Here is a 24511-nt window from a genome sequence, read left to right on the forward strand (position 1 = left end):
CGGCTCCGGAGCCACATCTCCTCCCCCGTAACCACGTCTGCTGGCCGGACCTTCGCGAAGGTGGCTGCGCCTCTAATTTTGAAGGGTGTTGGAACACTCAAGTAGCTAAAAGGGCATTTTGTCTTTCTAAAACTTGAAATTCCATTTATTGATTTGTCTTTACTTCATGAGAAATGTCAATTTTTCTAAAGAGGCCTGCTATCCATCTATAAAAAGAGAAGAAGATACCCATGCAGAACTTTTATGGGTCCCTCTCTGGAGAGAATCTACCCTTAATATATAAACAGTGTATGGGAGTCACATGTTCATGACACCAACACAGATAGCTCAGAAAGTGCTCATGGGAAGTGCTGTTCTACACTGAGAAAAGGGACTGATAATCTAGGATACTTCTCTTTGACCTACTGAATTCAAAGTTGTTAATGACATCACTGAAATATTTGTTAGAAATAACTGATGAAAGGCTCCATTTTCTTCTGTTCAAAGGCAGAAATGGGCTTTTTTGTGCTGCTTCATTACAGCTCCTGCTGTTCCTTCCAGGCAAGTCTGAACAGCGCTCTGCTGGAAGGCGGACTCCCCCTCAGGCACCCGGACCAGCTAACAAGCCTTCACAAGGCTGTGCGCCTTCTGCTGACTCACGGGGCCACGGTCAGATCGGGAGCAGTCAAGCCCATAAAGTCAGGAAGTTGAAAAGAATGTGTACAACAGAAGCATGAGCTCCTCTCATAAACTCTAACTACATGCAGCCCTTAAACGTGTGCTATGGCAGGAGTGAGGAGAGGGAGACAGATGGGCCTTCTCCATTTTACAGGGAGTGACAATTAGAAAATGGATTGTGTGGTCCACAGGCTGCTCCCTCGTCACCCTTCGCTCTAGTCTGTGAGGGCCTCCGTCCGCAGTGACCAGGAGCGTCTTGTGTCGATAATGTGGGGTTACAGCGAATGTCTATACCTAGTAGAAATTACTGTATACTTTTATGTTACTATATAAAAATCGAGTATAGATATCAATACTCTACCTTGGATCAGTGCTAGATATACCTCCCATTTTACGTTCGTAGACTGGTTATGTAAGAGCTAAGAAATATTTTCACAAAAAACGTAACTTATTTTTGAAGGTGCTCCAGGAATCGTGAAATGGCATCATCTTGAAAGCTGCCGGCCCAGACTTCTGTCTCACCCCAAAGCTCACCCTGCATTTGATGCACCCTTCTTGATAAATCCAGATCTGGTCATCAGCACCGACGTCCTCCATGACCTGTATTCTGAGAAGCTTCAGGTCCTCTAAGTTTCCGTTGGTTGACATGAATAACCCTGTTGCTTTGTTTCGAAGTCTGAAATAAATACGTTTCTAGAAGACAGAAACCCCAGCAATGATCACATGTAAGCTGCCCTGTTAGAAGCTTGAACAAGCATCAGTAGCAGGGGCAGAATCCAAGCTGAGGACGGGTTAGGGAGAGTTACCGTACCCAGGAGGCCAGAGGCTTTAGGATTTGTCACTGATCTGGATGAAATGTCAGAGTGCCCGGGGCCTGCTTGGACAGCCCAGCTCCTAGGACCCGCCATGTTCTGGGGGTGGGGTGGGGTACCCTGAGCACAGTCAGCCCTCAGCACCAGAAGCAGCCCAAAAGCAGAAACTCAGGGCGGTAAAGGGAAAAGGCAAATTTCAAACTTAGAATTAAACTAAAAAGTTGAATTACATTTAACAAAAATTTTTTCAGAGAAGAGTCTATTCAAAGCATAGAGAAGAAAAATATACCTGATTAAAAGGTCGTAGAGAACCTATTTGGCGACAGCCACTGAATTCATACCAGTTAGGTACTTCTGCTGGTGACAGTAGGAACTGCCGCCCCCTGTAATTGCCATATTCGTAGGTGACCCATCTGGGGAAGAGAAGGCAGATAAGCACAGGTAAGCAGCATATCCGCTTGACGTGAGCCCCAGTGTATTTTTAGAGTGTTTCCAATTTTTAGACTGAGTATTATACTTTAAATATACATGGGGGGGGGGGCTACCTTATTTCCTAAAACACTTAACGTACCTATTTCTTGACAAATAGCAAATTCTTGGTACATGTTTATGCCCAAAAGACCCATTTTTGAAGAGAAATGGTTAAGTTTTTTTTTTTCTTCCACTAAAGCAGTGCAATAGAGATAATAATCTTTTAGTGGGAAAGCCAAGTATTCCTAGGAGCTTTTCATAAAACAATTTCAGTCGTAATAATGGATCTTTTATATAAACACTTAATATGTATTTGTAAAGTTCTTAGTGTGTAGCATATTGTTAAGTACTATTATTATGGGGGGTTAGTTAAATAAAAAATAAATAACTCATATTTTTGTTTAAAGTGAGTCATCTTCCTCAACCGAGACAGCTGCTCAGGGTCACCGGGCCTCCCAGAGATGCCGGTGCCCGCAACTGAGGCCTGGCTCCCACACAAGGCTGCACACCGCCCAGCAGCCTTCCTCTGGCCCAGGTGTGTGTCAAGGAGAAATGCTCCCAACTTTTAATCCTGGAACTCTAAAATGAATTAAAACCTGTTGGAAAAAAGTCACCCATAATTCTAGCACCCAAATAATTGTTTTTTAAACAGCTATAGACCTCTGCAACACTTAATGGACACTGGTATACTATACCTATTGTTTCTGTGAATGAAAGAAAAATACTTTCTTAAAAACACTTATTAGGTTGATAGTTCTTACTCATTTTTACATCTTATTTCATTTCACAATTATTCAAAGTTGAGAAAAATCTTCCCATATTGACCATTAATCATGCACAGTATCTGCTAGTCACTCCTAGTTAGAGGAAAGTCTCAACTCTTACTCCAGATTCAAAGCACTTGGTCTTTCAAAGGGAAAGGAAAAATGAGCTCTCTGCTCTGGCCAGTTTGGCTCAGCGGTTAGAGCGTCGGCCTGCGGTCCGGAGAGACCCAGGTTCGATTCCCGCTAAGGGCACGTACTTCGGTTGCAGTTTGTCCCCAGCCCTGGTTGGTCGTGCGGGTGGCAGCCACTCGATGTGTCCCTTCACGTCGATGTTTCTCTCTCTCTCTCTCCCTTCCTCTCTCTCCTTCCCACTCTATCTGTACAAAAAATGGAAAAATATCCTCGGGTGAGGATAAAAAAAAAAAAAAAAAGAAAAATGAGCTCTCTCATACTTGCTAAAAAAGTGCTCAATAAATGTAGTGAGCACTGCTTTGCAAAGTATTCCCTAGGAACTCGGAGGTGTTAAAGACAAAGTCCTTACCTTAGGTAAACTAAAAATCTGGAGGAAGAGATGGGAGATGCCTCACACAGGGCCTTCCCCAATGAGAAAAGTATACTATGAAGGAACATAATTACTTTCCTTGCAGAAAACAGGGGGCTATATCACTCTGTTTAAGGCAACGTAGGAGAGAAAGAGATATGATCAAACTTAATTTTAAAATCAACTCTTACTGAACAGACAAGTAGGAAACTCACATGCCACCGATCACCTGAACAGAACGTATCTGCGTGTTGAACCCTAAGGATCGGAGATTGACTGTTTCTGCATTAAGTTCAATCTTTTTTCCTTTGAAGTCTTCTCGTTCGAAAAGAATAATTGTTGGTTCAGAAAATTCCTATTTAGGAACAAAAATAACGTCCTGTCACTCATCTTTGATAGAAACTTGAACTTAGGCGAAAATCATCTTGTTACAAGAACAGAGCAGGAGACCTGGCCTGTCATCAACTCTTTCCCAGGAAGTCGGAGTGTTTACCCAAAGCTAAAGAGAGAGGGGGCGGGGGCGCACGGATGTGTTTCTACTGCATAGAAAGGCGAGTAAATAGTGTTATAAAGGGGCGGGGAGGGGATACCCCAGGCACACAGGAATGGGTCTGTATGCCTGGAATATCGACACGTATAATGAATTTCTTTTCAATCCTGCCATTTTCTGTTGGGATAAGGAGGGGCAGGGCCTGGAAAGCTATGGACATAAATGGCCAGGGACAGAGGGCTACTGCAGTCTTTGGGCTCTAGTGGATGGTTCCTCAAGGGACCTTCCCCTATATGCATTTTCATCTGTCCTTTGTTTTGTCAGTAGACAGTGATTCTGTGCACTCATGCTCCCGAACTTTCCTGTAGGAATATCATCAGGAGGGGAGGAAAAAATACAAGATGGAAGCCCTGTGTTCAAACTGTCATTTAGTTTCAAATTATAGACCCTTGTGACCCTAGACGAAGCCCTAATGATAATCCTATAGCCATAAATGATACATCAAAACTTCCCTACGTGCTTCAAGTGTTGTGGCAAGGGTGTGGGACCTATGCCTCGTTTCTGTGAATGTGCCCTGAATGCAGATTCTGTTGACCAGTAGGCAGCAGGTTACTGTGGAGGAGGTGTGTGTGGTACCTGTAAGCTAATGGCCTGTAGCATCTTCCATGTTTCGCTGCTACTATTTCACACCTCAGGAAAGGGCAGCATTTTAGTTATTTGGACAGGCAGGTAAGGATGAGAAAGCCAACTCATATATGTTCTTTCTGCCTTTAAAACTAAACTCAACTAACTACAAATGTTTAAAGCTTTTTATGAGAGATCAGCTGCCAAAAATTAAAATGTTTCCAAAACTACACACTCAGACTAGCATCTGAACATTATTTTGCAGTTTGGTTCTACTGAATAATGCTTTGACATCAAAATTACAGATTTTTGTTCAAAGGGGGCACTATAATCCGGATTAGCACATACGTGATAAACCGGGAGAAGTCATTTGATTGCAAATCTCTAACACAATAGAGTAACAGATTTTAAAACTATAAGGACTTTCTGCAAATCAAAAACAACAAAATATACAGGAAACTATAAAGGGCCGAGCAAATGATATAAATAGACAATTCATTGAACAGAAAACCCAGATCACTAGTAAGTCTATGAGATCCCAACTTCTCTAATAGGGAAACACAAATTAACAATAAGATAATACTCTATGCAATTCCTTCAAAAGTTAGAAAGCCGAATACTCAGTAATAGCAATGATGTGGGAAACGAACCCACGTGCACTGCCAGCGAGAGTCTGGAGTGGCAGGATCGGGCAGCACTTGGCGAGGCTGCGTATTCGTGCACATAAACCCAGCAGGTGCACTCTAACGTGATTCCCGGGAGATCCCACGCTGGTCCGTGGGTGCACAGCAAGAAGTAAGTAAAGCAGGTAATGGGATACTTGCACCAGTTAGAATCAATCAACTACATGAGCATACAGCACAATGAACAATTCTTCAAAAATTTAGTGTAAGTGTTGAGTTATGTTTGTGATGTAGTGAGAACTATAGCATAATATTGTATATAATCAAAAGCCTATATACAGCTTTGGCCAGTGTGGCTTCGTTGATTTAGCATCGTCCCATGCACCTGGGAGTCACTGATTCAATTCCCGTTCAGGGCACATGCCTGGGTTGTGGGCTTGATCCCAGGTAGGGGGTGTGCAGGAGGTGGCTGATCGATGTTGCTCTCCCTCCCTCTCTCTTTAAAGTCAATAAAAACATTTAAAATCCTATAGACAGATTTTCTGAAAACCTAGGTTTTATAAGGATATCCAAGCTGTATCCCACTCACTGGAATGGGTGTCTGCAAAGGGGAGAGGAATGGAACTAGGGGACAGGTATGAAATGGAAAAGATAGGAAAGGGGCCTTGAACTAACCCATGATGGTTGTGTGACAGGACTGAATCAATACTGCACCTGAAGTCTAAGAAAACAGCAAACAGAAACAATGTATATGTAAAAGATTTAAAAAGAAATTAAAAAAAAAAAAGTTATAAGATAGAAAGTTCTTTTGCAACTATTTTTCCTGCCTCTGACTTTAAGCCCTGACTAGTCTGCCTGCTGGTTTCCTGCTCCGACCACCAGCCCTGTGAACCATCCGTCTCTGCAACGCTCTATCCCCGCGATACTCACAACATCTATAAAACGAAGAGACTTCACGCTCGCTCCCGGCAGGCATCCCATTGCAGAGAGACATGGGTAGTGGCCTTCTTCCAGTACGTACTGGTTACCAGAGAAGTTTTCTCCGTCATACGCAACCCAGCTAGAGTAGGGAAAACCACAAACACGTGTCCAGCACGTGACTGGAGACTGTTCAAGAGGGCCGCTGTTAGGCAGCCCGCCGTCAGGTAAACACAATGCCTGTGGCTAACAGTGTCCTTCAAAAATACCGACATTTTCTGCATTTAATCTTGTGGCGAACGTGTATAATAAGTCAGTTGTTGGCTTTGCATTTGGGAAAGAAAACCCTCCACGGAATGGTTTGTGTTTTGACCCCCACCTGCCCGCGCCCCTTGCTCCTCTCGGGGGCGCTGCCTTCTCCCAGCCAGTGAAGGTCAGGCCCCGGAGTCCCCTCAGTAACCCTTCAGCCTTCACAGCCAGTCAGTCGTCTGGGTCTGGTTTCCTCCCCAGATTTCTCTCCCATCCCTGTATCCTCATTTCCAACACCTCCGCATGGGGCCAGGAGTCGAAATACCACTGTGACTTAAACAAGTCGCTTAGCTCTGGGCCTCAACATTATCGATAAAATGGTGATTTACCATGCTTGCCTAGAAGAGTTGGAAGAGTTGGCTGTCTTTTTTTTTTTTTTTAATCCAACAAGTGCTTTGAGGACTAACTGTGTGTCAGATACTTTTCCACTGCTGAGGCTAGAACAGAGGCCAGAGTTCCTGCTGTCTTGAAGTTTACAAGCTATTGAGCTGAGACGGACGACAGACAAATGCACAGGAAGATGGGATGTCCGGTGGTAATGAAGGAAATGGGGTGGGTGTTAAAGAGGACTGGACGTAGGCAGGGGGCTGTGGTAGGCAGCGAAGCTTCCCTGCAAGCCTGCACGTGCACGCAAAGGCCCTGCTCTTCCCACTCCGCCACGCCGAGGGACAGGCGGGGCTGCTGGGCCCCAGACAGCTACAGAGCAAAGGCACTCACTCTTATTAGACCGAACTGCTCATCACCTCTGGCGCAGGCTGCTCCGAGGGTTTCCTCACCTCGTTTGCCCTGACCTTGGGCTCTCCCCTCTTCTGTGAAACCGCTGTTTTCAGCATGGCACTGAGCACCCCCTTTCCCGTCATGTTTCCTGTGGCATTCATCTAAACTCCTATGTCCGGAGGGCGCCTTCACGACCTGACGCCCCCCCCCCACACTGGCCCCCGTCTCCCCGGGAAACACCTCCCAGCTGGAGAGGGTGCTGCGCTCCCTGGTCCGCACACACCAGCCCCCCTGCAGCCATGCGCTCGCCCATCCTGCCCAGTGCCCATCCTACTCCTGTCTACCTGAAAACATCTACCTTGGGAGGTGCCTCGGAGATTATTCCCAGCCCCTTATGGATGACGGGATAGGCCTCGGGAGTAAAGACCCTGGTCCAAATCCCGTGAGATGGTGACCTTTAACTGGCCGCCCACACTGCTCTCCATGTCTTCTGACGTCCCGCACTCAGATGCTGCGAAATATACTGTGTTGATTCTGGACCCTTGTATTCGGTGGTTTCAGCTAATACCGAGCCCCTGAAGGTGTCACTAAATATTGCTCATGTGTGAGTCTGTTTCCCCAGTAATTAGGCTCTGCCAGTCCACTGGTTTGCTTACCTGCCTCCTAAAACTCTGCAAGAGTTGGTAGAAAATGATTCATCAATTTGACTTGTTGTTTCTTCAAAACATTGACTCTGACCTTGAAACTGTGGTTCCGAAAACAAGTGAATCTTGGAAAAAGTAAATGGAAATACATAAAATTATTTTGCAAACACGTGAACTCAATCAGCATTTGAAATGACCCAAACACGATCTGTTAACTCTTGTTGCAGTAAACCGATACAACTTTTATAAGTCCTTTCATTTTCTACCTCTGCATTAATATCCATTAGAAGTACTTTGGCTGTATCACTCGGGGTTGTTTAATTCAGGGACATCAAAGGACAGTCCAACCACAGAGACGGTTTTCTTTAGAGCTCGCTGTCCTAACAAGCTGAGGCACTTTAAAGCTTTATTGTGGCCAAAAGTAATTGTTCCTCAGTTCTAACATTTACAAGAAACTATATTTTGGAAACAGTATCGTTTTCCTCCCTCTCAATGGAAGATACCTGCTGACTTATTAGAATGTTGTGTATACCAGTAAAGGAGGCTACAGGTGTTTGTGCCTCTATAATTATGGCTGTCTGAACACTTCCATTAAAAAGCCCAAATAACTAGTGTAATGGCTTGAGCGAGAGACCATATAAAATGTTTGTCTACTGCAGACACAGCAAATAGGAAAACTTACTTTACTGTTTATCATAACTATATATATTGTTTGAAATATTAATCAGCAAATTCATGTAAACTCTAATTCAATATAATAATATAAAATTAAACAGTACCTCATGAGAGCATTTTATAAGAAGTATTTAGATATGGGTCAATGCCATTAAGCATTAAGAAATTTAATCTGAAAATACAGTTATGCTTTCAGGCATAAAAATGGATAAAACTAACAAAATGCCCCAAATGTCTAAAGTTTTACACATTTCAGCTTTTCAACAGATGGCTGCTCATTATTTTAAAATAGGATTTTTTTTAACACATTTTTGACCACTCACGAGATAACTCATGTTCTCCTGCCCAAACATTGCAGACCGCGCACGAGTTAACTGGGGTTTGCACTTGCATTAGCTATTTCAGTTTTTGAAACTCAGGGTAACATAGGATTATTGTATTTGTGACTCTTCGCCCGAGGGTCGAAGTTCGAAAAACAGCACACCGTTCTATATTCTTGAAGTAGCTAGGGAATGGGTATCTGCTGGTTCAAATGAGTGCAGCGCAGAACCTAACACGCAGTTTGCCCAAAAACGTGCGGTCCCTGGCGTGTGTCTTAGAGATTTCTACGCAGGATGCAATGTGTTAAGTTACCTGATTTCGTCTCCTTGGGCCAGCGAAGGAATCCTAAAAAGTTTTAAAGGGAAGAGAGAAGGAAATAATTAGAGCAGACATCTTTAAAAAACTTTTTCCCCCTTCCAGATTAGCAATTACTGTTAAAAATAATACCAGCATAGCTTCTATAGTGTTAAGTGTTACATGAACCAGAAACACACATTAAGGAAATCCAGAATTCAGTTAAATGTTCTCATATAAAAATATAACTCCTTACCAAACATATGGGTTGAACAGAAGAGATCCTATAATTTTTTCCTCCCCAGTCCTCAAAACTGGTATAAAAGCCTTTATCCAGTATATACTGTTCTCCTGTGAAGTCAGGATTTTCATAGGCTACCCATCTAAAGAAACAAAAACACTGCTTTGTCATAGTTCATAGTTTACATTTACAATAAAACTATCACACACCTTTGAGAAACTAGATATTACACAGAAATTTTCATTTGTTTCACTTATCAGCAATCCTAATTCTTCTGATTCTCTACGAATCATTTAGGAGCAGATAGATTCGTCTGGATGAGAAACCTAAGTGGCAAGTGAAAGCATCTCTACGTGAACCTTTCTGTGTTCTCGCTAATTCAGTCCTGTGCCCTGAGAGAGCGCCAATGGGGAGGTCTGTAGTTCCTTCTAATTCTATTCTCAGGAAACAATTTGGACTTTCAAGAAGTGGCTGTCAAAGTTCTTTTAGTAGGCAAGTAAGACTTCTTTATCAACATTAAAATTTTCCCCACCCATACAAAGGGTGAGGGAAAGTAGGTCTACAGTTGTCAGTACGTGAGACAGAATTTATTCTTGTACTATTACCTACTAATTATTGTATTATTTTCCATATAAACACTGTACACCTACTTTTGCCTCACCCTGTATTACAGAAAGCTGTGTCTCTACTACACTACAAACCACACTGGAAAAAAAAGTTGACAGAAGAAATACTTAAAAATAGCCCGGCCAGTGTGGCTCAGTGGTTGATCATCGACCCATGCACCAAGAGGTCGCCGGTTCAATTCCCAGTCGGGGCACATGCCCAGGTTGTAGGCTCAGTCACCAGTGGGGGGCATGCAGGAGGCAGCTGATCGATGTTCTTTCTCATCGATGTTTCTGTCTCTCTCTCCCTCCCTTCCTCTCTCTCTAAACAATAAATAAATAAAATCAAAATCAAAAATAAAAATAGCTAAGTAAAATTTTGTTTTAAATAAGATTTCCAACACAACATGGCTATGTAATAAGCAAAATTGAACAATGCTCAGAAATACTAAAAACAAATCTCTCTGGAATGTTTTCATTTACCTTTTAAGTGATCTACACTCGGAAAATCAACAAAACCAGCTTATTATTGGATGCTATTTCTGACCCAAGATCAAGTCTTTGAGAGGAAGAAAGTTTTCCAATTCTGTTATAGTCAAGTATCTCCTCGGTTAATTCATTGCCCGACTGGTCCTCTCACAGCTTAAAGGAATACTACCTATAGGCCTGCATGCGTACTAAGAACTCCCCAGGATGCTTTCACATCTATTAGCACGTTAGTGATGTACTCTAGGGATGTACTGGTTTTCCATTTCACAGAAGGAAAAACCTAGAGACACAGAAAAGTTAATTAACTTATTCATTCAACAAACATTGGCCATTTACCATGTGCCAGGAACTAGATTAGCATTAGGTATGCAGATGTTTGAGGGCAACAAACCCCTTGCCCTCAAAAGCTGACAGATGAGTAACAAGTATGACATGGAAAGTATCTGTTGATGTTTGTTCTGAATGGGAAGTGACTTGTCCAAGGTGATACAGTAACTTAGTGGCCAGGGATGACCGAACCCATGGTTGCGTCTCCTGGGGCTCACCAAGTTCTCTTCACTGCATGACCCGAACTGCCACTTGCCCTAAAGTTGCCTTTCAGGCCACACTTAAAGCAGTCCACACTTAAAGCAGTCCACACATGTCATAATTAGAACAGATTACGATTTTACTGTCCAAAGGGCTTGACTTACACAAAACTCACAGAGCAAGACTCTCAAAAGATTTTTTCTGACTTTGAGTTCCATACTAATAAATAAAGAACCCAAACAAAAATGTTTATTTACCAATGAGAAAAAATTATTAAGATATTTTTTCTTTGAAACTTAAACATGAATAGGGTTGTCTTCCTCCCTCAAATCTTGGCACGGCTCCCCCGCCCCGCCCCACGGGGCCCTCCTCCAGTGCCAGCACCTCCGGTCTTCCCTGAGTTCAAACTGGAAAGTCATCTCTCTGCCGTGGATCCCCAAAGCACTCGATCCCTGTCTTTTGTAGTAATAATTATGTTTCATATATATACTGTGACTTCTTTGAGGACAAATATAATTCTGTGCACATAATAGACCTCAATAAATATTTGTCAAATGACCAATGAAACATGAGGAAGCAGCTGGCCCTGATAAATACAGAAGGCTTTCCACAGCCACCGAATTTGAAAGGAAGTGGTATGCGTACGCATACCTCCCTTCAGCTTCCCCAATACCACAACTCAACTGCTACACCCAGAAAAAGAGCCTACGCCAGGAAATGCTATTAGAATTGACTAAAAATAGAAACACATGAGAGCAACATTTGATAAAGGAAAGTGATTTCAAATAAACAAGGGCTGGGTACCAAAGAAAGACTGGCCTCAGGTACAGGAATTCTATCCGTGCAAACAGCAGAAGCTACACAGATGCCCTGGGGAGATTCTGCCCGGCATCCTTGGGCTTCCTGTTCTAGGCTGCAGGATTGGGCTCTGGGTAATTGAAGCAATGCACCTGCTGAGTATCAAAACGTACGACTGTTTGCCCACATGGACCTGGCCACTGTATTTTCCTTCTAAATAATTAACTTCAAAGGCAGTCTTTAAATACTGCCACAGCAATATTTCAGGTGACTTCTGCCATACGGGTCCCTTTATCTGCAGGGTCTGAAATGGTAGGGCTCCAGAACAGGACGCAGTAGAAAGCATTTCCTGTTAAGTGCGAAAGAACCAGAAGTCCCTATTGTCATTCTGCCAAGGTGGAGCCCAAGCAACAACCTACCCAAGAATTTGGAGGACGTGACTCACAGTACACGCGTAGCACACTGCAGACACATCTCAGCTATCCAGCGCCCTTGTGAAAGGCCCCATGAGCTACAATCGGGTTGACGTTAGAATGATTCAAACAGCCTGTGTCACTACTCATGACATAAAATCCTAACAGCAAGCACTTTCAATAAAAACCAGTGTCAAATGATTTCGTATAACCATTTAAGAATACTCTCAGTCACAACAAATTAGAACTGACATCAGCCTGGATCCTAAGAATAATTGTAGAATTCCTTTTAATAGACACCTTCTTTTGTTACTGTTTTTTGTTTTGTTTTGTTGTTTTGTTTTCCCATCCAGTGTCTGTGCCCATTCTTTCCCATGTTCCTCAGGAACTGCTCGCCCCATCATGTGTGTGGCCCCAGGACTGAACCTACACCGCAGCTCCAGCGATGGGCACATAACACAGCCACAGCGTCTCCCTGGCTCTCGTCACTGATTCAGGCAGGTGCAAATGACTCAAGTCTACAGAATCAAAGTCACACCTGGACCTTTTGTGGGACAGAAGCTCTTTGCACTGGAAGTAGTGAGACAGAAGAACAAAGCCAGATGGTGCTGCCAGAGGCCACCAGGTGGGAAGGGCCTGCCTAACGTGAAGCCAACATAAATAAGCGCCCAGGCAAGAGACGATGCCGGTGTCTGAACCCCTGTAGCAGCCATGACTGAAGCACGCCCTCTGCAGGCCACTTCGGGCACGTAGGCCAGTGAGTGCCATCTCCATCACTCACACCACTTTAGGTTGGCCTGCAGTCCCTTGCGTCCCAACGAGTCTTGACTGACCATCTTCTAATAAAAACTGAGCTCACAGTTAGTAAAGCATTCAATTGCTAACTCCGGGGACATTGAAATAATTATTTTTATGTCAAAATAATAGTGAAGAAATATAATGGGGTGGGTGTAGGGCCACGGGAAGATGGAATGGTGCCAACCTCAGGTTTCTAATGTTAAATCTCTATTATCATTTGATTCCCATCATAGGAGATTCATGAGATCTTTCCCTGCAGAGTAACAAGGGAAGTGCACTGTAGGTTTCTATCATAAAACCCCAAAGCCGGCCCAGTGTTATGTTACATATGAAAAAAGGTTAAGTGAGAAAGATTTTGAAAAGCGGTTATGAAAATACTGTGGCAATAGGTATTAAATGACTGATTGAACGTTTAGTTTAATTCTCTGTATCAGAGAAGGCATATGCTTAACATAAACCAAGGTGAAACCCATGTTTAAAATCCCAGTGGTTATTTTACTTACACTCCACTCAGGACATTAATAGACTGTGTCTTCACTCCATATCCGGTCTCCATTAAATTAGCAACAATTCCTAATACATCAATACTAGAACCTTTAGATCCAAAGTTTTTTTCACTGTACATTATCATGTGAGCATTTGAAAAATCCTATTGAGAAAAAAAAAATCAAAATGAAAAGGCTAGCCACGTATTATCCTAAAACACCAAGTATTAGCCATTAGCTTTTCTTTAACTTACACCTAATATAGGTCGTAAAGACTGAAGTTCTCCATTGTAACCTCCCCAATCTTTCCAGTCCTTGTATTCTCCTTCTTCAAGCAAATACTGATGACCTGTAAATCCAGACTTTTCATAAGCAACCCAACTGCAACAGAAAAAAATATGGAGTCGAAATTCTCAGGAGTGCTAAAATGTTTCCAACATATACGAGTTTCATTGACAAATACAAATAGTTATAAAGTTAGAGATGAACTCATGCATTATGACTATTAGAATTCTTTCTAAAATTTAACAGACTAACAGATTGACCCCAAGAAAACAATCTAAGAAACATATATCAATAGTCTGTAAAGAAAGATAGAGGAGTGTGTGAGTGTGTTAGTGTGTGAGTGTGTGTGTGTGTTTAACAAAAATGACTCAAAAGGACATCAGCAAACAAAACTGGATAAACTTTCTTCAAATAGTAATTAAAATATTATGTATTTTTGCCTATTTACAAGACCACTTTTAGTGTATATTTCCAAAGGAAACGAATAAGATCTAGAAAGTACAAAATATGATCATAAACAGTAGAAAGCAAACAGTTCAATAGTTTGGAACATAATATTAATAAACAAGATTGCAGATTTGATCAATCCGGATAGGGCAATATCTCAGCCTTGCTCAGGTGACTGACCCCAAACCAGCCCTGGGGGCAAACTCCGGTCAAATCTAGGTCACACCTGGCTGAGGAGAACATGGGTGAGATTCTCTCTACCATATGATGTGGGATACTCTTTGCGGGGAGGGGGCGTGTTTCCGTGATTAAAGAGAAATCCTCACAGGTTGTGCCTATCTACTTACACGCCTCTGAGAACTTTCATAGATCCCACAGATGTCAACGGCAGATGTTCCTCTCCAGTGGTTTCTTCTGTTTCGCTTCCTTCCATAATAAAACTACACATTTCCGTTTCTAGTTCCACACATTTTCCCTCAAAGAAAGGCTTTTCATAAATAACTACCTATAACAGAAACGAGATACAGCAGTAATTTGTAAGATAGCTGAAGGTTAAATCAGTCATTTAACACTAGGCCTTGGAACACAAATTTAAAATTTCTCACCATATTTTAAAAAATTAACTAAGTAACAGTATCTTATAATTTAAAAAATCAGATTTTCCACCCCCCAGCCTGGTATAGCCCAAAGCTAAGGTTCAAAAGATAGTTTATAAATCAGTGGGTTTTGTTTCAACGTCTAGAACTGATATTTAGCATTGCGCTTAGGCCCCACTAAAGAACTAGAAGATTCTAAGTTGTTTTAAAAATGAAACAAAGCAGAGATCAAAGTATGCCGCAGGTATAGGAAGCAGAAAGCCTTTGGAGTGGGGAGAACTGGTCTGCAAAGCGTTTGCCCGCCGCACGGGCAAGCAGCCACAGGCCCTGCAATTAGCAACTACGACTGCGAATTAACCCGATACAGCGAGGGAGCCTCCGAGCCACGGCCGGTGCTGCCGGTGCCGACTGGTGCCCGAGCACCGCCTCCCAGCCTGGAGGAGGGCACGTGGAAGTCGGGACAACTTCCTTCGGCTGCAATTATGTTTTATGCAGGTTGAATTGTGAAAGCTCACAAGTGTTCCCTTCACAGAGACGGAGTGGTAATAAAATGTGAAATATATACAGTTTTACCTTTGGGTCTGTAGGGAATTCAACTTTACGACCACCCTGGAAAGAAAGCACAGTGAGAAAGATGGTTTTTCATGGATACATTACCCTTTTATATTACACGTGGCAGTTTATGGCACGAACCTCACAGGGCGAACACTCTGGTTTGTTTACATTTACATGAAGACAGTTGTGAAATGGCCAGCGACGCAGATGGAGACACGAGGAAGCCGGTCCGGAGCAGTCTCACAGACGGGTCTACCAGCTGCATCTACCTGGTCGCTTGCTTTTTGGCCCAATACATCTTAGTTGTTTTTGTTTTTTAACAGTACTTTTATTTATTTTTTAATTGTATTTTCCATTTCTCCTAAAAAGCAGTCCTAAGATCTGACATCTCTGGACCCAAATTCTCGCAGGCGGCAACCTTCACCTTCAGAACTAACTCTGCTCTCATCCTCCAGCCAGGACTCAGGTCTGCCTGTGTCCACCTCCCTCCCTTCGACTCCCAGCCAGCCTCTCTCAGGCCTCTGCTGTCTGGCCCCAGAGGCATTTGATTTCCCAACCAGTGGTTTACAAAACTGTTGAAGTTCACACAAGCACACCATATGATCTGAAGGACTCTGGAAATAATTAAAACTGTGAGGTAAAATTTAAAACATCCCAAAGGATGGATCTATGGGGGTTGTTCTACTTTTATAATAAAAACTTTTTTTTAATTCCCCAAAACTCACTAAAAATAAACCATAGAAAAGGTATTACACAGGACTATCAAACAGGGTTAACATCAGCAGTGGGAAATCAGAAGGATACTTTTCACCTACACATTTAATAGCTTTTTTAAAAAAGAAAAAGCACCCCCAAAAATGTTTAAATGTACCAAATGCACTGTAATTATAAAAGAATGTGGCTGATTTTGTCAACAAACCAGAGCTTATACAACCAAGTAAGTACCCTTTTCGAAAGTAATCTGATTCGAATGTCATAAACCTCACAGTTTTGTAAATTATCATTAAAAACTGCCTTCTAAGCCAGGGGCAATTCTCTGCTACAATCACAAAACTTTGTTCTTTGAAAGTGGATTTAGTCTTAGAAAAAAGCCCAAAATCGTGTGCATTAAGACCATCAAACATGTACTTAAGTAGCTACGAGCTTTGGCAGGAGGGTGAGATTAAGTAAAAAGTTGTCTTCCTGAAGTTCCAATTTATTTCAAACTGACTCAGAAGACAACTGCAGAGCGGAATTTCAAACACATGTCTGTAAGGAGAGCCTCCCGCATGCCACGCGTGTTTGGTGATTACCCACCACACTGTGGCTCGCTGCTCAGCACGGGGCACACGACAGTTGCCCCTGGGTCCTGCCAAGGCTTAGAGCCTAGCACAAGAAACAAGGATTGGCGCACACGAGGGTGGGGGCTGGGGTGGGGGGCAGGGCAGGCACAGGCTCCTTTCTAAGGCAAGTACTTGGGAAGACGACATTCATTTAGACATCTGGCCCCAATGCCCCAAAGCTGCTGCCCAGCCTCCTGCCACCACAACCGGGCTGGGCCGCAGCTGCCCTGGTTCCCCAGCCCCGCCCCGGGAAATCGCCTCCCAAGTAGCCTCTTCTCGTTCACATCACCCAGTAGTTGGACATTATCTGTCCTTCCTCCGGTTTTTCCACAACGGTTTAATTTCTTGCACTTTCTTAACTTCCTAAACCTGCCCTGGGCTGAAGCTCTGGGCACACACCCAGGGCTCCGTGAGGTCAAGAACGCCTTGACGGCAACAGACATGGCCTTATCCACATTTCTGCACCCGAGGCATCCTGCAACTCATCCTGTTATTTCTATCTACCACCTGTTTGTTTTTAAAAGTCTGCTTTAGCCCCGGCCAGTTTGGCTCAGCGGTTAAAGCGTCGGCCTGCGGTCCTGAGAGACCGGGGTTCAGTTCCCGCTAAGGGCATGTACCTCGGTTGCAGTTTGTCCCCGGCACTGGTTGGTCATGCGGGTGGCAGCCACTCGATGTGTCCCTTCACGTCGATGTTTCTCTCTCTCTTCCTCTCTCTCCCTCCCGCTCTATCTGAACAACAAAAAAAAAAAATGGAAAAATGTCCTTGGGTGAGGATAAAAAAAAAAAAGTCTGCTTTATTGCTTCAAAGTCACATCTTGTGAATGAACCATCGATGTCGGGCTGGCAAAGAATCACCTACTCTAAGCACGCTCTTTTTACATTTCATTTTTACCATTTTCATAGGCCGCATGGATCCAATGTACGCCACTTCTGTGTTCCAGAAGGCTAAGTTAGGGTATTCACCAGGCTCCAGGATAAAGGGGATTCCCTGAAATCCAGGTTCTTCATAAATCAGCCATCTAAATAGCACCGAGGAAGGAAAGAAAGAGAGACAATGCATCATCTGTCTCCGTGGTACACAGGACCCCTGGTGAGCAAGGGAAAAACGGGAGAGGATGTGAAAGGACCTAGACAATGTATGGTTATATTAGAGCAATGTTAGACGTGAGGAGGAATAAACCATTGTATGAGCCTCTTCTTGGGAGTCTTTGCTTGTCTCCTTGGCTAGTTTTGTCCAATTATTTAAATTTATATTATGACTGGCTTCAAAGTACAAACATCTCTGTTACTTCCAAGTATTAAAAGTACAGCTGACCCTTTTGCTCAAAGGTCAACTGCAGTTATCTTGTTGCTCTGTGTGTACTTAGAGAGGGAGGCCCTAGCTGGGAAATCTCAAGCTGTGTTTTAAAAGGCAACACCTCATTTGTAACCAAAGAATAGGATGTTCCACTTTATCATTTATCACAGTGTCAAAAATTAATAACAGCTAACATCCACCTGCAGCTTAATAAGCAACCTCCCAGAATTTCATCTAATCTTCATAACAAGGCTATGAGGAAGGGACACTATTGTCCCCATTTTACAGATGAGGCCAAGCAAATTGCTCAGGGCCACGCAGCTGCAAATACCAAATGCAGGACTAATGCAAGCTGACTCCAGACCCAGGCTCCTAATCGTTTTCAGATGGCAGTTTTTTCATTCCAGGAAGTGCACGTAATGGACTCTCCACAATGACTCAGGCTCACACTGAGCATGACAATGCAGTGCTGCCCTCAGGGCTGGGAAAGTCTATAAGGCTACTTGTAGCCAGGCCCAAAGCTTTCAGAGTTCTTGGGTTTTTATGGCTTTTGATACCACGCCCTTTTATTAGGCTTTTCAGCTGTCACTTGCCTTGTGGTCAGGGAACCAGCCGCCCTACCCTCTCCTAATGTGCCAGAAACCAGGAAACCAGAAAATCACGCCTGTTAGAACCAACTCTAAGGACTGCAAAGTCTTATCAACTTCCTGGACTCTGGGAGGGTTCTGGGAAGGAGAGGGGACTGGAGAAGAGACTTTTACATGGGAGAGGTGTTATAAGCCCTCTTCATAAACAAATACAGAATTCTGGGTGGCCACTCCCACTCTCCATTTCTGTGTTCTCCTCGCCAGTGCCCTGGCGGGGGCGCTCCACCGGGCTCCCCGGACACCACGCCTAAACGGGGCGGCTATAAATGAAATCTCTCAGGAGCAAATGCCTCTGATTCTCCCTCTTTGTTTTTCTCCGTGTTCCCAATTTTGGCCTCAGGGCACATTTTTGTGTGCTAGTTTTTGTTAAAAATTCTCCTGGATTAATCAGTAACTTCTTTAGACTCACTAATTACACAGAGATTTACAATCAAAATTCTACTGAAGACTTGTCAACACACACACACACACACACACACACACACACACACGAGTGTTGAGAGGCTGTGTGGTGTATGTGTTGGGGACCAAGCTGAATCTAGTGTCAGAAGTCAGGATAATAGTTACAGTCGGAGCAAGGGGACAACGAGGAGGAGGTGGCGTGTGAGGTGGCTTCTGAGACACGGGTTGTGTTCTATTTCCTGACCTGCACAATGGTTACACTTTGAAACTTCACTCAGCTTATACACTGGTGATTTGTTGTACACTTTTTGGTACAAATGTTATATATACTTCAATTTAAAAAAATATATATATATATATATGGGAAAAGAAAAGACTTATCTTTAAATACCACTACCGCCTGGAAACAGAAGCTAAAAGGATGGGTCCTTTAAACCTTAACATTTGACGCGTGCCGGTCACGGTGCATCACACGCTTTCTAGAACTCGGTGCTCTCCGGGCTCACCGCACACTTCCCACCCTAAGTGATCAATGGCAGTTCGGCATAAACGGTGCTATTAGGCTCACGAGCCCAGGGCCTCGGAGTCTGACTCCTTCGTAAACACAACGGATGTTCAGGAACCAGTGACTGAGATTCTGAAATGACACTGACCTGAGTACCAGTCCATTAAGTCTTTCCTTTCATAGTCTGGGTCCTGAGGGGATTTATTTCACTTTCCTTGAAGCATGCGACTTAGCCGCTGACATTTCTAGAAGCAAGTGATTTGCGGTAAAGCGGGATTTGCTAAAAATCTGAACACAGACGGACACACGGGAAGAGGCTCCTCGGAGGGGACTTGCTTGCACGTGAGCACAGGTCTCCTGGGAGCGCGGACGCTTCTGAACGTCGGATGGACTTTGGAATTTGAACACTCATTTACAGAGCGTGATTCATTTGTCCTAAATTCTATCCCAACAAGATAGCGATTCATTGTTCCTAAATTCTCTTCCAACAAGATGCATTTTTCACGAGGCCGTCAGGAGAGGGGGAACTACCTTCAGGCAGAATTATGTCTGTTTCTGAAGGTGCTCTTTGATTGTCCCATGGATTTAGGCAATGAGCTTTTGCCTGTATTATGAATAAACTGTACAACTATAAGGTATGGACTTCTTAAAAAAGAAACAAATGTATGCATACAAATAAATATTGTTGAAGTAATAACACTGTCCATCTAAACATGTATTATTTATTTATTTATTCATTTTAAATCTTCACTGGAGGATATTTTTCCATTTATCTTTAGATAGAGTGGGAGGGAGCAAGAGAGAGAAACATCGATGTGAGCGAGACGCATCGATTGGTCCCCTCCTGAACGACCCCAACCAGGGCCAGGGACAAAACTGCAACCAAGGTACGTGCCCTTGGCTGGAATCAAACCCGACGTCTTAGAGAATTGGTCCGCGGGCCGACGCTCTAATCTCTGACCCAAACCGACCAGGGCTATACATTTACTTTTTAATAGCCCTGGCCAGTTTTCTCAGTGGTTAGAGCATCAGCCCAAGAACCAATGAGTTGTGAGTTCAATTCCAGTCAACGGCACGTACCTTGGTTGCGGTTTGTCCCTGGCCTTGGTCAGGTCGTGTGACATGGAGGCAACCAGTAGATGTGGTTCTATTACATCGATGTTTCTCTCTGTCTCTCTGTCTCTCCCTCTCTTCCACTCTATCTGATGATAAATAGAAAAATATCCTCAGGTGAGGAATAAAAAAATAAAAAATAAATGTGTGTAATTACTCTTTCAGAAATACCCTTTAAGTCACACCACAAAAACTGCTCTTATCTTGTTCACTTGCTCTTAAGCCCAAAACAGTATTTCCAGCTGGATCCTAAGTCTTATTCTCCAGACATGGCTACACACAAATGTTGGCTATTTACAGAAACCAACTGGACACTCAAAATATTAAATGTGAACGTGCCAACTTTCAAGTTATTCAGAAGAGGGTGAGCTATGAATCAAAGGGGGAATGTACCTTTGCAGGGGAGAGGTGAGGGAGGCACCACCGTGCCAAGTAACCCATTGCTGTGGCTAATGGGAAGCTGGCTGGCACATGCCGCCTTGGCAATGAACACAAATACGTGGCCTTCGTGAGTCTCCGTCCAAAACCTGCGTGTGATCAAACCTCTAACCCTAACCCTAACCCGAATCTATGGAAAACTCAGGCAACAGAGAGACAAGTTACATGATATGAGGAGACAGAGATGAGTCTGGAGTGTGGTACATTCTCTAAGCTGGCCTACATGCTTCAGAAAGTCGGTGGCGTTACTTTAAGGGTAAAAGGGACTTAAGGAGACAGACAACCAAGTATATTCATATAAACTTTGATTGGATCTTGATTATTTCTAAAAATCCAGAAAAGACATGCCTGAGACAATAGGGAAGATTTGGTTATGAGCTATAGATGAGATATTAACATGGATGTATTGTTAATGTATTTAGATGTGATATTGATGGTTACACAGGAGAATGTCACTGCAAAGAGATATGTGGGGAAGCTCAGAGAAGGAGGGGTCATGTCAGCAACGGGGGCAAAATATGAATTATTAAGTCTAAGTGGAGGGTATATGGATGGTCACTGAACTACTTCTACTTTGAGGTATGTCTGAAAACTTTCATAATAAAAAGGTGGGCTCTACTATGGTATACTCCACAAGCAAATATACACAGTGAATCTTATATAGTAATAAAAAGAATAAAATACAGATATGCTCATTGATATGGGTAGAAACAATGTAGACAACAAGGAGAAAGCTACAGGAAACTCTGATTATATTTTTATAAAGCCCAAAAGCAAGCCCAACTAAAATATTTTAGGGACAGATACTATAGGGCCACACTATAAAATCAGAAAAACAAAACTCCAGAGAGAGGCACGTGTGTGGAGAGGGGTCAGGAGGGCGGGCCCGGGGCGCAGCAGTGTTGGTAACGGGGAGGGCAGAAGTCGGGTGGTGGGCAAAGGCTTGTTTTCTTCCCAGGCTTCATAGCTCTCATGTATACATACAGTCTTCTGTATGGTCAGTTATTCCATAAGTTATTCATTTTAATTTTATGAATTGATAAAAAAAAAATATTTGGTTATTAAAAATGTCCCTTGACTTCAGAACACCTGCATTCTCATGACACTGAGTGACTGACCAAAGTCTGTCTTCCTCAGTTAAATAACAGTGTTAAAACACAAGCTCTTTACGCCTCCTTTAAGGTTCACCCTCGCCCCTGGGAGGGTGGCTGCTGGCCTTAGCCAGCTACTAAAACAAAGGTTCAAAAACAGCTTATGCTCAACAGCCTATGAAGGAAATGTGTCTAGAAAATACTCATTTTCCCAAATAAAAATTTGACATCACCCTTGTTTGTATATGTGTAGCAGAGGCTCACCCCGAGCAAACAGCCCTGGAATGAATGTCCTAATGGAATCCGGAGAAGCCCCTCCACAGCGAAGACCTCTCCCCGCCCGCTCGGGGACCCGCGCAGCCACAGACGACAGTGAGCTCCAGTGCTCACTGTCGTGACTTCTCCCGCCCAGCAGGGCTCCCCTTGCAGATCCGTACAAGCACCGATGACCTGGTCCCATTGCTGACCAACCAAACTCAAGGCGCCCAGACTGACCTGACATCAAGACAGCTTCTGTTGTTCTCCGAGAGGCCCCAGACACAGCCGGAGAACAGCTGTCCGTGCCCACAGCCCGCCGCTACCTGAGAGCTGCGACCGCGTGAGCGCCGCCCGCCAGAAGGTTCTCTAAAGGCAGAAACACCACGTGCGGCTCCTCAGGCTTCCACTTAGCCCAGGCCCGGTGGGAAAACCTTCCAAACGCTGAGATTAAAATATTGTGACCGATGCCTATTCCACTCCTTTCTAAGAGAAGTGGTATTTTCCAACATTCGTGCTTTAGGTCTTGTTCACGGGAAAAAATGAAAGGCAGCAAGAGAATGAAGACCTTTTTTCTTTTGTTTAGATTCTTCCTTTTCTTTCCAATCACTAACTATAAAAGTGCCCAAGGCTCAGGTGGCTTCTCCGCTCCTATACTCACCCCCTTTGAGATCTCCTCCAGCTCATGGTTGAAATGGCTTCTCCAGCCCTGGCCGGTTTGGCTCAGCGGTTAGAGCATCAGCCTGCGGTCCAGAGAGACCCAGGTTTGGTTCCCGCTAAGGGCACGTACTTCGGTTGCAGTTTGTCCCCGGCCTTGGTTGGGTCGTGCAGGTGGAAGCCACTGGATATGTCCCTTTCACGTTGGTGTTTCTCTCTCTCTCTTCCTCTCTCTCCCTCCCACTCTATCTGAACAAAAAAGAAATGGAAACATGTCCTTGTGAAGATAAAAAAAAAAAAAAAAAAGAAATGGCTTCTCCACAAGGATGACTCCTAAACTTCCACCTCCAACCTCCCTGCAGTCACAGGGACCCCGGCTCCTTCCCGACCTCCGACCTCCCTGCACAGCTGGCACATCCAACCTCGCTTCTCTAACACTGACCTCCTGAGTCCCCCTCTTCCTCCCGACCTGCCCCCCCAGGTCTCCTTGTGTCTTCACTGATATCTCATTGCTGAGCTACTGTTGACGTACAGTGGAAACAATAATACTTGAGTTGGTTCAGGCGAGGCTCTTTCAAGCATTCACAGAAGGAACACATTTGGTGAACTAAACATGGGACCCCCTTAAATAAATGTCGTGACTTATGTTCGTGTCTCAAGATTCCAACAAATGCTGGGGCCCCAAACCCTGGGCAGTCCTCCGCCTCTCACACCCCACACACAGTCTCTCAGCGGACGTGCATCCCGCCTTCCAAAGGGACCCAGAATCGGACCGTTTCTCACCAGCGCTGCCACCCTGTCAGGGCCACCAAAACCTCTTGCCTGTGTAGCTGCAGTCGCCTAACTTCTTTCTTGGCTCCCACCCTCGCCTCCTAACACTTTATTTTCTACGTGGCAGTTAGTGACCTTTCTGAAACACAAGTTAGATCAAACTCCTTCAGTGACTACCCAGGTCACTTGGAGTAATCTAAAATCCTCCCCAAAGCCTGGAGGCCTGACACGACAAGAGGCTCCGCTCCATCAGTGTCCTCCTCGCCACCTCCCCCTCCTCGCTGTTCCCCAAACAAGCCCGGCAGGGCTTTGCGAGGGCGGCGCTTCCTGCCTAGGCCACACCCCTGCCCCGCCTCCCTCAGACATCCCCAGGCTGACCTGGGCTTCCTCCAGGTGTCTGCTTAAATGTTCCTGGCACACCGTTCCGGACCACCCTACCTAAAACAGCACCACCCTGTGCCTCTCTCTAATTTACGTTTCTGTAGCATGTATCACCTGACACATCGCAAAAGCACTGTCTTGTGCATGCTCCATTAACATAAACCTGTGCGTTCTCTGAATACATGAATATTCGTAAGCTATATCTTACCACTGAACATATTATGAATTCATTAGAAAACAGACACAAAAATAAAATCTTAAGAGGAGGAGATTTTAAATAAAATGAAAGGAGCTTCAGTGTTGAGGGTTTTTTCCCCTGCATCTCAGTGGATGTGTGTCACATGCCCTGGGCCACGCACCCCACTTGGAGACCCTGATCTTCAGTACCACCGCCTGCACTTTCCATCCCCGTTTCTCCCCCAGCTGAGAGAGTCCCACTTCCTTCAAAATACTCTTGCAGTTTCCTGTGATTTGTGAAACCAACATCCTAGGGGCTTTGGACAGCATTGTGTGAAACGTTAAAGGAAGTACC

At 44.1% G+C, this 24511-nt stretch overlaps 1 protein-coding gene across 1 annotated transcript in view; it reads right to left on the reverse strand.

The window, feature by feature from the left end:
* The window catches only part of CRYBG1 (crystallin beta-gamma domain containing 1), a 46733-nt gene that overhangs the window by 5001 nt on the left and 17221 nt on the right, over window positions 1–24511 (reverse strand). The window contains exons 7-18 of the mRNA XM_036247979.1: window positions 17315–17441; window positions 15119–15154; window positions 14297–14454; window positions 13472–13598; window positions 13236–13381; window positions 9117–9243; window positions 8879–8911; window positions 7583–7695; window positions 5913–6042; window positions 3461–3600; window positions 1759–1882; window positions 1192–1350 (exon numbers count right to left, since the gene is read on the reverse strand). Coding sequence (XP_036103872.1) covers window positions 1192–1350; window positions 1759–1882; window positions 3461–3600; window positions 5913–6042; window positions 7583–7695; window positions 8879–8911; window positions 9117–9243; window positions 13236–13381; window positions 13472–13598; window positions 14297–14454; window positions 15119–15154; window positions 17315–17441 — 1420 coding nt within the window. The remainder of the gene's footprint in view (window positions 1–1191; window positions 1351–1758; window positions 1883–3460; window positions 3601–5912; window positions 6043–7582; window positions 7696–8878; window positions 8912–9116; window positions 9244–13235; window positions 13382–13471; window positions 13599–14296; window positions 14455–15118; window positions 15155–17314; window positions 17442–24511) is intronic.

The sequence above is a fragment of the Molossus molossus genome, unplaced genomic scaffold (genome assembly GCF_014108415.1).
Source record: "Molossus molossus isolate mMolMol1 unplaced genomic scaffold, mMolMol1.p scaffold_m16_p_8, whole genome shotgun sequence".
Lineage (NCBI taxonomy): Eukaryota > Metazoa > Chordata > Mammalia > Chiroptera > Molossidae > Molossus > Molossus molossus.